The sequence below is a fragment of the Fukomys damarensis genome, unplaced genomic scaffold (assembly GCF_012274545.1).
Source record: "Fukomys damarensis isolate Sample0158 unplaced genomic scaffold, DMR_v1.0_HiC HiC_scaffold_17235, whole genome shotgun sequence".
NCBI lineage: Eukaryota > Metazoa > Chordata > Mammalia > Rodentia > Bathyergidae > Fukomys > Fukomys damarensis.
In genome coordinates this window covers 905-14,198 of record NW_022918147.1, presented here as the reverse complement: position 1 = coordinate 14,198, position 13,294 = coordinate 905, and the positions used below count along the sequence as shown (strand labels likewise).

The following is a 13,294-nucleotide window of genomic DNA, read 5'->3' as shown; positions in this document are numbered from 1 at the left end:
ATAATTAGATTATCACCTTAAACAATATAACTCTTTAGGAAAATCGCCTATTTAAAAATTTTTTGCCATGCAGGATCAAGCCCAGGCCTTGCACATGCTGTATCACTCAGCCATACCCCACACCCCATTTTATTATTTTTATGATTTTGGCTCAAGATCAGTGGTGGGAGCTGTTCTCTTTCTATGGCAAAGATAACAAGAGGTAATGCTCATATTCAGCCTAATTATGCTTACGTTCAGCTATTTAGAAAAAGTGATTGACTACTGTGTCAAAGGTTAAAACTCACATATGGTCTGCAAATTAAATAGACCCACACTGAACACTAGCCCCACATCCCGCCCACCTAGTACCTCAGTAAACAACTTTCATTACCAGTTTCTTAAACATCTTTCCAAACATACTGCATATGACTTTCAGCACAAACATAGCTAAACGCCATGAAATTCTACTCTGTGCCTCACATTTTCAACCTAATAATGAGCTGGAGGTTGGTCCATTCTAGGAGGTAATAGCTCTGCCTTCTATTTTATTACCAAGCAATACTATGGATGTACCACCATTTATTTAAGCAGTCCACGGAAGCTTACTTCTAATAGTCTACAGAAGCCCTTGATCTAGAGCTGAAGATGGCCCTTGGAATACAAAGTTGTACCTCAAACTGTCCATATATAAACAGGCAACTTTCAAAGGAGATGAAAGACTCACAGGCTACATCAGGTTCTGAGTCTGATGATCCAGAAAGGGATAAGAACCTTGCTTCCATAATTTTATCACAGACTGGTTGCTCTTGCTTCTTCAGACAGCTCAGGGTATCACAAGAAGAATTTCCTATCCAAATCTAAGGGCAGTCAATACATTTCTCCCTTTTATTTCATGTGTTCATTCTGTCTTTCTAGCCCCTCACACCAACACCAATTATTCTTCATCCCTTGACAAACAAGCAGGCCCCTTTACAGCTATATCCACGTGGTTTTCATTGCTGGGTCGAGAAAAACACTGATGATAAAGTAGTTTTCCGCCCATTACCTATCTCTAATAATATGCTTGTCATCATAATTAGTTTCACCATCCCTGGCTTGCTTTTCTGTCATTGCTTTCCCTTGAGTTCTGTTAATAGCAGAAATTGGCTGTTAAACTATTATTCTGGTCTGTGTAATGGGGCTGACAGCAGATATTCTGCTTTTTTTGACAACTGGGTATGATTTGTAAAGGTGTGAAGTGGAATTGCTAATACTTCTCAGCTCCATTACATTAACCTGGAAGGCATTATACCCAAGAAATGAATCCAATATTAAATTGCCTGTTTTATGAGTTTTCCTTTAATAATTTTCCCACTCTTTACAATATTTTCATAGCTTCAGTATTTTCTGATCTCTATTTCCTGAGGTTAATATGGCAACTTCCTTTTACAAACACTATTTTATTAGATTTCCTTTATTTTGAGGGCAGAAGACAAAGAAAGGGAAGACCTACTTGTGAGTTTCTTTTCTCCTGTGTTCCTCCCAGTTTCCAGCTGATGCCTGAGCAAGGTTTCACCAAGAGACCATAAGTCTATACAGTACTTATAATGACAGAGCTACTGGGATACTATAACAAAGTCACAAAGCCCTAAATCCAACAGACTCCTTTCCCTGTGCTGAGGAGTTCAGACGTGATCCCCAGCAAGCAAGGAAGGAACAGGGCCATGTGCACTCTAGAACAACCTTTACGGCAGGCTCAGTTTAGACCACAGCAGGAATCTGAACACAAAGGCCCAAGTGGGGCTGTACAAAGGGAGATGGAAATGAGAAGCAGGTTCAGAGGTACTGAGAAGGTAAAACCAGCAGGTGATGGTAACTAATTGGATGTGAAAATAGTTACTACTTGATGAATGCTTATCACATTTCAGACAATCTGATAGGGCTTTACTGCAAAAATCATATTTAAACCTTATAATATTCTCCAAGGGAGTAGTATAATCCTATCTTACAGATGATGAAACCAAGGCATTGCAAGGTTAACTGAGCTGCCCAAAATTACATGGCAACTGTGGTAGAGCCTGGGACATTGCAAATCTAAATAGCTGTGCCACTGTGTAACTTGGTGAGAAGACTCTGGGGAAGTCTCCAGGTTTCTCTAGGGAAGGCTGGGTATGTCACAGTGTCACTAGGTGAGGTGCAAAATGTAAGAGGAGAGCAGGCTTAAAAAGAAGTTGAAGCACTCGGTTCAGTGTAACTCCACAGCCAACAGCATCAGGGAGGGCAAGCAAATTACACATTTGCTAAAAGACAGACTCAATAATTAACTGTTGTGCAATAAAGTAGAAATCAAGAAACAGAAAAGGCTGAGTATGAAGCATGGGACTGTATTCATGGTGGATGTACACTGCTGACCTTTCTTTGTGAAGTTGACTATAATTATCACCTTGATGTACAGAAAAAATTCTCTTACTAACCAGGTTTCCATTCCCCTACAATCTAGCAAGCTCTCAAAAAAGGTAGTATTTCTTTGTTTTGACTGTTTCCACCCCTTAACAACTTGCTGCTGCTGGATTTATCCATCCATACCCTTCTCTGAGGCTTCTCACACAAAATGTCTAAATAAGAAAATGATATTAACATAGACTTGAAAAGTTTAAAAAATGCTGCTTAAAGAGTCATAAAAATGTTGGGTAGCAAACATGATATTGTGGCAATTAAATGAGACTGAATCTTGGCTTTAAAATGTGAGTTTCATGATATTAGGCAAGTATCCATTGGTATCTGTTAATTTCCTCATCTGCAAATTGAGGCCAATGATGTCTTACAGACAGTCACTGTATTAAATAAAATAATTTCTGAGACATAGCATTAAATATTGAGCAAAAGGTTAGGACATGAACATCAGAGAAACTCAATGTATGCTAATGTTTTTCCTTCTACCCTTTATGGACAAACATAGCCAGGTACAATGTTGTGCACTTAATGTATGCAGAATTTAGTTTTGAAATCATACTCTGTACCATTTTGAGGTACATTAAACATTGAGAAGATGATAGTTTAACTTGTGAAAATACTATGAAGTTTATACGTTCACAAATTCCACCTAAATAAGTAAACAGTAACAGGAATCTTATCAATGACAAGTAGATCAAGTTAGTCTGACAAATCGGAGATAAACTCTTACTACCATCTAAACAGTATAAGGAAAGCACACTCTCTGCCTCTTGGGAAATTTAATTGTCTTGATCTTAGTTGCAAATTTAACACATTTAATTTTATTTACAAATTTTACATTCCCGAGGGAAGACGTTCTGAGAAGATCGCAGAAAAGGATTCCGTAACACATGGCTGGCTTCATCCTTACTGCTCTGTCACCCCCAGCCAGGATTCCTCTGGGGCCACTACACAACTTCCTGTCTATTAGACGCTCCTACTGCGTCCTCTCAGTGCCATGATCTCAACTTCCTGGGTCCCTGAACTTCCTCCCACCTGCCGGGGTAAGGGAGTCCAGCCCCACAAACTAGCTCCTACTCCAGTTTGCTCACTCCTGGCTTACGTAATAGAAATAAATGTGCTGTGTCTCCCCTTCTCTGTTTCCATCTCCCCACTCCATGTTCTCCTTTCCTTCTGTCTTCATTCTGCGTGCCACATTTCTAAATTTCTCTGTTCATCCGTTTCTATACACACACATGCTTATGCGCGCACACACACACACACACACACACACACACACACACACCTCAACAACTCCCATACTGAAAACTAAAGCAGCCATTTTTGCCATTTGAGAACCCTCTGATGAGTTTAGGTTTTCTACTTCTGAGTTTTACTCACCTAGAACCACCTCTGAACCAACAGATTCTTCAGCCAGGTTCCCAGATAAGGAGAGCAAAACATCATCATCAAAGCTGATGAGGTCGACGTCCCCCAGGGGCTTGCTTTGAAGAGCTGGAACTGGGGGAGTGGCTGGGGGCCCTTCTCCCAGTGACCTGAATGCTTTGGCTTGTGATGCTACTGAGAGTCGGGGAGGCACAGGGACTGGTTTAGGTGGAGCTGAAGGGCAGGGAGGGTTTTCCGAGGAAGCTGACTTCTTTGGCAGCAAAGGCCGTGGAGCAGGAGTTGGGACTTTCTTCCCAACACCAGGACTCTCCACCATGGGCCCTCCTCCCGAAATCTCATGATTACCACTTCGTATAAGGCCAGGAGTTGGTTTCTTTGGCAATTCAGGTTTGGTTACCAGGGTGCTCCCTGTTTCTTGTGGTGAAGAGTAGGAGGTGAACCCTTCCCTGGGGGTCACCTTGAGTCTGTTTTCAGTCCATGTATCCCATTCTCCAGAAGCTTGGTTAGCAGCTGGTTTAGGAGCCACAGAGGGTTTCCCTGAGGAAACAGCAGGCTTTGGGGGAAGTGTACGAGGAGTGATTTCTGGTTTCTTGGTCAGGCCTGAGGTTTCTGCATTTGTCTGACCCTCAAATGCTTTGATCCTTGAAACAATATTATTTTGGCTTTGTTCTGTGTTCATAATGTTCATCACTGTCTGACTCTCTAAGTCGTTGTTATTATCCGACAGAGACTGGGGCTGGCCTAGGGAAGACTCCTCTTCTGGGATTGTGGGACTGATTTTCTGGTGACTTTTTTCTTTAATGTTAGTATCTCTAACTACTGGCCTGAGGTTGCTTTTTGATCTTGGTCTTGGCACAGGACATCTTGTAGTACTGGTGTTTTCTGGACAATTCTGTTCTTCAGAAATATCGAAGACTATTAAAGGCGCTACATTTGCTGGAAGTTTGCCACATGAGGCTGTTGGCAGAGGCTGCAGAGGCTTGAGTGGTGCCTGTAGTGCTAACAAGATCAAAATAAAACAAAGCTGCTATGTTATCATTTCTAACAACAACAACAAAAAAAAATAGAGGCGATACACAGATTTTTTTCTTTTCTTTTCTTTTTCTTTTTCTTCCCAGTCCTGGGGATCAAACTCAGGACCTTGTACAGATTTTAAAAATATAACTGTAGGCTATCAAGAGATTTTTATTTCCTTCCTTAGTAAAAAGTGATTGAAAAATCATGGAGGAAATGTTTATACTCAGTTTCCCATACAAGTTCTTCAATCTGTGTTTGTCCATATAACAAATATTCATTATGTAATATTTTAAAACATCATTAAATTCTTAATTGTCATTAGACTCAATACATAAGCCATTTCTCTCTAATTGTCAAAATTCTAACATTTTCAGTGCTTTAGTTTTCCAAATCAATTTATTTGTCTCTAATAAAATAGTCTTAAAAAGCCTAACATAACAATCACCCTTAGTATTCTGTAAAGTCCAAGTTATTAATAAAAAATCCTTCTCAATGGGAATAAAGGGCATCCACAGTCATAACAATCACCCTTAGTATTCTATAAAGTCCAAGTTATTAATAAAAAATCCTTCTCAATGGGAATAAAGGGCATCCACAGCAATATGCAATGAAAGTTAAACAGACGAAGTTTCTGTGATCTGAACGAGGGTGAGCCCAAAAGATGAGGGCATCTCTTAAGAATGATCTGTTATAATAATCACTGCATATCCCCAAAAGAAAGCCCACAGTGATCCCAATGACTGGAAAGGAAAGCAGGGCTCACTGAATTATGCACAAATTGCAAATTATTTTAAAGGCTGGCTGCCTACTGATTACTTCCCTAGAAGTGGTCAGAATTAGGGAAGACAAATTATTGGCATTACTTTGAGGCAGATGGTTGTCTATTTCTTCTAAAAAGTCCGTCTGAGTTGCAGAAGTAATAGTGTGCCTTGGAGGGGCAGCAGCATTATTATTGTTTGTAGTATTAACTTGAACTTGGTTGATTTCTTTTATGACTTGTTCATAAGAGGGTGGGAGCTGCAAAATAAAAAACAAAAAACTTAAAGACAACCATGCACAGTAGCCAAGGTGTTGAGAGTCTACTTGTTTCTTATCTTCTGAATTTAATTTCGAAAATAAAATGCAATTCACCTCAGCAGGAACCAGCTCATTTGGCCTCCAAGGGCCAGCTGCAGGAGTCGGGGGAAATCCCAGGCCTGGGGGTGGGCCTCCTGGAAACCACGAGGCTGGCCTCAGCGGCTCCGCTGCCACAATGGTGATCTCTGGCCGCCTAGGAGACAGAAGCCCCAGTGAGGTTTTACAGGCTGGCAATGAGCTACCACTGTCTTATCCATGAATGTTCAGATCCATGGAACCACCACTACCTAGAATAGTGAAAAGAACTATCGCAGTCATGGGAATGACTTCTCTGGCCTGGACTGTCTCTAATAGTGTACCAGACAGGTGCAAAGGAACAGAAGGCAGTCGCCCTCAGTGACTTTGGCCTCAAAAAGTTAGAGATGTAGCCCGAGCACACTTCGCTGTGCCTTGGTTGATGAGGATAAGCACTAGTTAAGGCCCACACAATCTGTTCACGCCAGGGCCGTGCTGCTGTGTAGCCTACGGTACAAGCATATGGCATAAAGTAAAATGGGTCAATGGGATTGTTTGGTTTTCTGTTTTTATAAAGTATACACTAAAAAACGAAAATTACCATTTAGGAAGAAGATCTTCCTCTTCCTCACTTCATCTCTGTCCCAGTTTAAATTTACCTTGAAATATTCTGAATTTATGTTTACCTCTAGGTGTCTGTGTTTCTGGTCAGTTTTCTATATGGTTTGATGATTCTACAGTGATCCCAATGACTGGAAAGGAAAGCAGGGCTCACTGAATTATGCACAAATTGCAAATTAGTTTAAAGGCTGGCTGCCTACTGATTACTTCCCTAGAAGTGGTCAGAATTAGAGTATCTGTAATTCTGAAGAGTCACAGTGATTTGGGCATGGCTTCTTTTCTTCATCCGATTCTGTATTTTTATGTTTAAATTTCATCTTCAACCCGATTTCCTAACAAACACCAACTATGTAACCCTGGCAAAATCTCAACTTTCCTGAGCCTCTGTTTTCTCATCTAGTAAATTCTCTAGCACTCTATGGAAAATAAAAATTACAAAAGCCTGTTATTAGCAAAACTGTGCATGTACGCACATCTTCCTGCTAGCTTGTCAAGTAGTAGAACCTCATCGATTCAGTTTGAACTGTATTCCCTAAGAAGCTCTGCTTATACCTTCTGTCTAACTAAAGTAACAAGAGTTACTAATCAGTAAATTTTAAGTACTACACATACATTAACCTATATGTAACTTTGTGATATAGGTGCAGTTAGCACCATTTTAAATATGGGAACACAGAAGCTTGCCTCAAGTCACATGGTGGGAAAGCAAAGTCGGGATTTGAACTTGGCTCTTTCTGACTCTGAAGTCCTTATTTTTCATCACCCTAAACTATATGTCACACATTTGAAAGCAGGAATCGTGACTTGCAAAAGTCCACCCATCCGTTATTTACATGTCTATCTTTCCATCTATGTGTTCCACTTCTATCGTCTAGCTAGTCTTCCTTCCTTCTATTCTCCCTGTCTTTCTAAACAACCACCCATATGTCTATGTAGGTTGCCCACCTCTCCCTTCACCTTTCTAATTAACTAACTTTTTATCCTGTCATCCATCCATTTATTTAGGCAACATTTAGTAAGTACCTATGAGGCACAAAGCATTTCTCTGCAGCAGTCACAATGCTTTACATGTATTAGCTGTTTTATCAACATCTAAAAAAATTAAGTTCAGTAAATAACGATAGTTAAAAGAATATTCTCAGGCCTCTATCATTTCTTCTTTCAAGCAAAATCTTCGTCATTCAAACTACCAGATGAATTCAGGATAGGTAATGAGGAGGCACAAAACAGGAAAACATTGCTTATGAAAGAGATATTTAACTTGTTAATTAATGACACACTTTTATTTCAATTATTAGCAGAATATAAATATGGGTAAATATAACCGTACCTCCTATCCCGATGAAGTTCACTTTGAATAGAAGTCCGAGATGCTACAGAATAAAGAATAAGCTGGTATAGTATAAAATTAGTACATTCGATCAGGATTTAAATTTTTATACAGTACAGTTGGAAAAAGATAGCTTATAATGGACCTCATATAGAATGTCTGACTTTTAACAGCTGTAAGTAGAAAAGTAAATCAAAATGATCTTTTTATATTCGATGAAATAAATTATAAATCTGAATTTCATAGGAAAGTACATTTCAAAACCTCCTCAAAGTACATTCTATGGTTCTGAAAATGACTTGAAGGATGAACAGTGAAAATAAAGTATAAATATAAACAAATATAAAAGTATAAATATAAATGCTCGAAGCATTAAGATGACATGAAATGACAATGGGAATAAAGTTCTTAAAACATCTATTTTACCCTATATGACTAGACTTGTATTTGTTTATAATTCTATAAAAAAGTGATTAAATTTTCTTCTAGTTTGTAAATTTCTGCAATTCTACTTCTGAGTAGTTTTATTAAGAGACATTAAATGCAAACAGTGTACAAATTACTTTTATAAACACACAGATTGCACTGACTTTCCCCTCAAATTTCAAACTCAAAAAGCTTTATGGCTTCAATTTATGTTGTAAATTTTATGATTTTAAGCAAATAGTCTTAATCAGACAATATGGAAAATACGTCACACATGGGATGAGTTTTTATGCAATAGAGAATACTATTTCTCTTTCCAAGGAGAAATCCATTCTTAAAACTAAGACTCCTTGGGGGAGGATAAACATGTACTATAAAGACTTGTACAAGATATGGATCTGTTTCAGACAGAAACTACTTCAACCAGTAGCTTTCATTATCTCTCTCTAATGTTTTCAATGGGCCTGATTTGAAAAGATTGGAAGTGTGGATCTTTTCTTTCTTCTTTCTATTAATTTCTGTTTCTCCTTTAACCGGAGGCGGGGGAGGTTGGACGTGAATGAAACTTTGGCTGTGATTAGAGATACATCAGCTTCACCTGTGCTGGGTGGTTAGTGCAAACCCCTCACACTTGCAACCCAAGCGCCTGGATCTCAATTGGGAAGGGCCCTTACCTTCACACCATCGGCTGGCTTGACTGTTACACGGCTACCAAGAGCTAAACCAAGCTGAGGTATGTTTTGTCTGCTGGAATAAAAGCAGACAGAGAAGCTAGAGCTCTGCATGGTGCCTGACTGGTGAGAATGGTTTCACCGTGTCACAGGCTGACCCCACTGTGCTACAATCGCACTGCCGCCACTGCTAAAGCTGGAATCAACACACACAGCCGAGACTTCATGTCATTGTCCCAAACATACCTCTTCCACGGGGCATTTTGCTGTGCACTATTCATGAGTGCTAAGAGAAAAAAAGAAGGGGTTATAGAAGAGGAAAGGGAGAGAAAAGAGTGAACCTATGCTGTCAAAGAAATTTAGGCGCAAGACTTGCCACACCACTGTTCCCCTGCTCTGCACACTCAGATGGAAAAGGAACGGTGTAAAGAAATATGTTGTGACAAAGATTTGACTGGAAGACCAGATCGTTCACACACACATAACCACAGTTTAAAAAAAATCTGCTTGTAGTTTTTAGTGGTGCAAATGAATCTAAAAATTATTTTGTAAAATCACTTTGTTACTTCAATAGGAAGTGATTTTAAAGCATGAATACTTAAAAGAGGTAATTTAGTAGTCTATTTTCCTTTTAAGTCAGTGGCTTTTAATTTGTCGCTGCCCTTTCACAGCGGGTGGATGGCGACAGCCCCCAACCCAGGCCTGGTAGCAGAGTGGCAGCCCCTCTCCATGCCGCAGGGTGAGGACAGCAGTCTCACGGTCACACTGCAGATCGCCTTCTCTGCCTCCATCACTGCTTTGCCCTCTCCTTCTTTACATTACTCTACATTAACTCATCTGCAGTGCAATTTCTTTTTCCTTTCTTAGTTTTTATGAAACTGTCACTTTTTATCAGTGTTGAACAAATCTAACAGCTTGAAGCACTTTAAGTTTTGATGTAGACTTTCATGTGATATCTCACATTCTTGCTCATGATTTCTCAACTATCCAGGTATGCATGCCATCCTCATTTTCCTAGATTAGACAGATTTGATATACTCATTGCCAGGACAATCAAATTTGCCACCAACACCTATAAAGACCAACATTTAACCTTAAGCTGCTAATCCCCTGCATATTTTTGGTTAATATTGCAGAATAAAGGCAGAGTTTTCAGTTAAAGTTATCCTATCATTCTACAGAGCTATTCTGAAGCTGTCCTAGTTTAAATGGTTAAGTTCTAAGTATAAAACATGTTAGGCTAGAGTGGAGACATAGACTTGTAATAGTACAACCAGTAAGGAACCCTCCCAAGTTTCAGTAGGTTCCTAAACCTGGAAAAGCCCTAGGAATCATCCTACTCAAACCACAGAGGAGACTGAGATATAGGAGGTGAAGTAAATTACCCCAAGGTCACTCTGCCCAATTAGGGGCAAGGCTGGGAGCAGGTTATTATTTTATTTCTTAAAATAGCTTAGCTCCTTTGGAGCAGCTATTCTAAATTCAAAATTATAGATGAAACAATTAGGAGAAATAACACAGAAGATTTTAATAAATGTCCTTGCTATAGAACCATCTTCTCAGTGAAAGACACATGCAACAACAACAACAAACCTGACTGCATTTATTTGGACGGGATGTGAACCAGATGCACTTGACATGATTAACAACAACATCTCTGGATGGAAAGTTCAATGGCTTTAAAGTCCAGAAGTCTAGGTTCACATCCCACTCCTAACTTGTGAAGCCATTTTACCTGTCTGGACTCAGGTTTTCTCCATCTGTAAGAAGGGGATAACATCTACCGTACTATTACAGCTTATATCAAGATGTCCCCCAAAGCCTCAGAAGCTCACAGGTGGGGCTTTTAGAAGTAACTGGATCATTAGTCCACTGATCGGTTTAGCACAGTTCTGAGTGTGGGTGGCATGAACAACAGGCTTACAGCCTGGATGAAATAAAAAAAGAAAGAAGGAGGAAGTTGCTGCTGCTTCCTGTTTGCAATACCATGGACTGTTTCTCTTGTGCCAGGCCACCCTGCCTGGGAGCCAGCCAACTACGGATGGAAACATCTACAAAGTGTGAGCCGAAATAAACCTTTTCTCTTTTAACTTGTGGATGTGGGTTATTTTTCCCAGCAGAAAGTCACAAAGACACATGAGGAATGTTATTTACACTTCCTGTCTTATAGAAGGCAATAGATATTAGATAAATCTAAGTTTCAGGGAATGCTTTTCTCTTAAATTAACAAAGGGAAGAATATAAAATTCCACATATATCCAATTAGGGCATATAAACTAGCAAAATTATGTAAGGCTCACAAAAACAAATGCAAAATTGACTCTACACATTGGTAGAAGTAGAATCATTAAGAAAGAATTTGGAATATAGCATTGCCTTAAAAATGTGATAAAATCTCTCTTCTTGCCAGTCTTAGATGACTGAGTCTGGAATAGATTTTTCTTTTTTTAATTACAACTTTTCCTTTCTCTTTTTTCATTTTTTTTTTAAAGTGCTGAGAATTGAAACTAGGGCTTTGCACATAATGGGTAAGAGCTTTATCCCTGTGCCACATACCCCAGCCCACAACTATTTTTTTAAAGAATGGGCAAAAAGGAAAAAGCAAAGAGGTCAGCACAAATATTCCTCATTCTAGGTTTATATAGCATTACAAATGATCTACATGGCCTTCCTGGCTAACATTAGGAATAAATACAAAGAAATATATCTTTAGTACCCACAAAATGACTGACGTATAAGAATTAAGAGATAACTGGGTCAGTTAGAAAGGAAAACCACCAGATGTATCAAAGCAAGAGATTTTTCTCTTTCTTTCACTGCTTCCCTTTCCCTCTGCTGGGGCTGCTGTACCAGTTTCTTCAAGTCTCAGGCTGCTCTCCACTGACTGCTTCCCCAATGCCTCAAAAGTCTTCAAGTTCATCCTCTCAACAGTCTGTTAACAGGCTTACATCTCCTCTTCACCTGACCTTCCTGCCTTCAGTTTCATAAAAGGAACCCACTACTGCTGTCCCAACTCCGGCATTCCTCTTACTATTAGGCTAGGAGCTGAGGATGTAGCTCAGTGGCACTGTGCCTACCTTGCAAGCATGAGGTCTTGAGTTCGATCCCTGGTACCACAAAAACCAAAACCAAAACCAAAGCGAGGCCTGACTTCCGCTTCAGTCTTCCAGGGACACTGCTCCCTCAAAGTTCTCCGCTGACCTCTGTGTGTCAAGGACCCGTTTTCAGCTGCCTTTTGCTTTGCCTTGCTGCTGCAACGTGGCTCACCCATTCCTTTCAAAATCTTTTGTTCCTTATGACTTCTAGCAGTGCCTAGTGGTTTTGTTACCCTCACCTTTCTTTTTCATTTTTGGGGGGCTTCTCCTTAGCCTTTTCCTTAAGCCCTATATAATGCAGAGGCCCAGGGCTAAGCAGGATTCATCCTAGAGGATCTATGGAGGGTCACATACAGATTGCCACTCTTAACCAAGTCCTGAAATCCTAACTTCATTAAGGTAAGGAGCTAGGAACCACCAGGCAGGACTCTATGAAAGGAAGTCCTCCTCCTCAGAGGGCTGGGTTACTAGACTGTGTATCTTTTGCATTATAGTTCCTAAAGTGCATAGACTGACCTCAGAAATTATAAGATTATGCCCCTGGATCATCATCTCTTTCCTGTATACTTTCTCCCTTAATGTTCAGCTACTTCCAGGAATTTGCCTATCACCTGGACTGCTTCAAATTTTATATCTTGCTTAAATTCCAGACCTTAATTTCCTATTTAATACATTCCTACTGGCTTGAACCACTGGTGGTACACGCATGACTGTCTCATTGGGTAGCCTGTACCACTCCATGAAACTGTCCCATGCTGCTTGATGGGATTCATGTGTTACTACCCTCCACTGTTTCTGAGCCACCTGGTAGCAAGACATGGATTATGGCCCCATTATAAACCCTTCATTCTCCCTGACCCTCCTCTCCACCTCACTCTAAGCATATCAAGACATGTAATGCTGTCATGAATTTTTCATGTTAACATCTGAATTCCCTTTATCACACACTGTAGCAATCTCGTATCTTTAGAATTCACCATCATAGAAATGGAGTGAAGAAACATGGCATGTTTTTCTGTACTGTTACCTTAAAATTTTCACTGGAATAGCTCAAATGAATGTTCTTCATGACCTATAGATATCTTAAATTAATATAAATATTAAAAATTATGTTTCTAAAAACAGGTTATATTCTCAGTTTGGTTACCTTAGCTTAAATAATGAGACCACCTAAAATCTCATCTTTTTTTTTTTTTTTTTTTTTTTTTGTTTTTTTGGACAGGGTCTCATTTTTTTGTGTG

At 39.6% G+C, this 13,294-nt stretch overlaps 1 protein-coding gene across 1 annotated transcript in view; it reads right to left on the bottom strand.

Annotated features, from left to right (window-relative positions):
* Positions 1 to 3,795: 3,795 nt before the first annotated feature.
* LOC104865065 (SH3 domain-containing protein 19) overlaps positions 3,796 to 13,294 on the bottom strand; it is a gene marked incomplete at its 3' end in the record, with an annotated part of 10,368 nt that continues 869 nt past the window's right edge. The window contains exons 2-6 of the mRNA XM_010628380.3: positions 9,205 to 9,244; positions 7,862 to 7,904; positions 5,950 to 6,088; positions 5,682 to 5,835; positions 3,796 to 4,800 (exon numbers count right to left, since the gene is read on the bottom strand). Of these exons, the coding sequence (XP_010626682.1) occupies positions 3,796 to 4,800; positions 5,682 to 5,835; positions 5,950 to 6,088; positions 7,862 to 7,904; positions 9,205 to 9,220 (1,357 nt within the window). The remainder of the gene's footprint in view (positions 4,801 to 5,681; positions 5,836 to 5,949; positions 6,089 to 7,861; positions 7,905 to 9,204; positions 9,245 to 13,294) is intronic.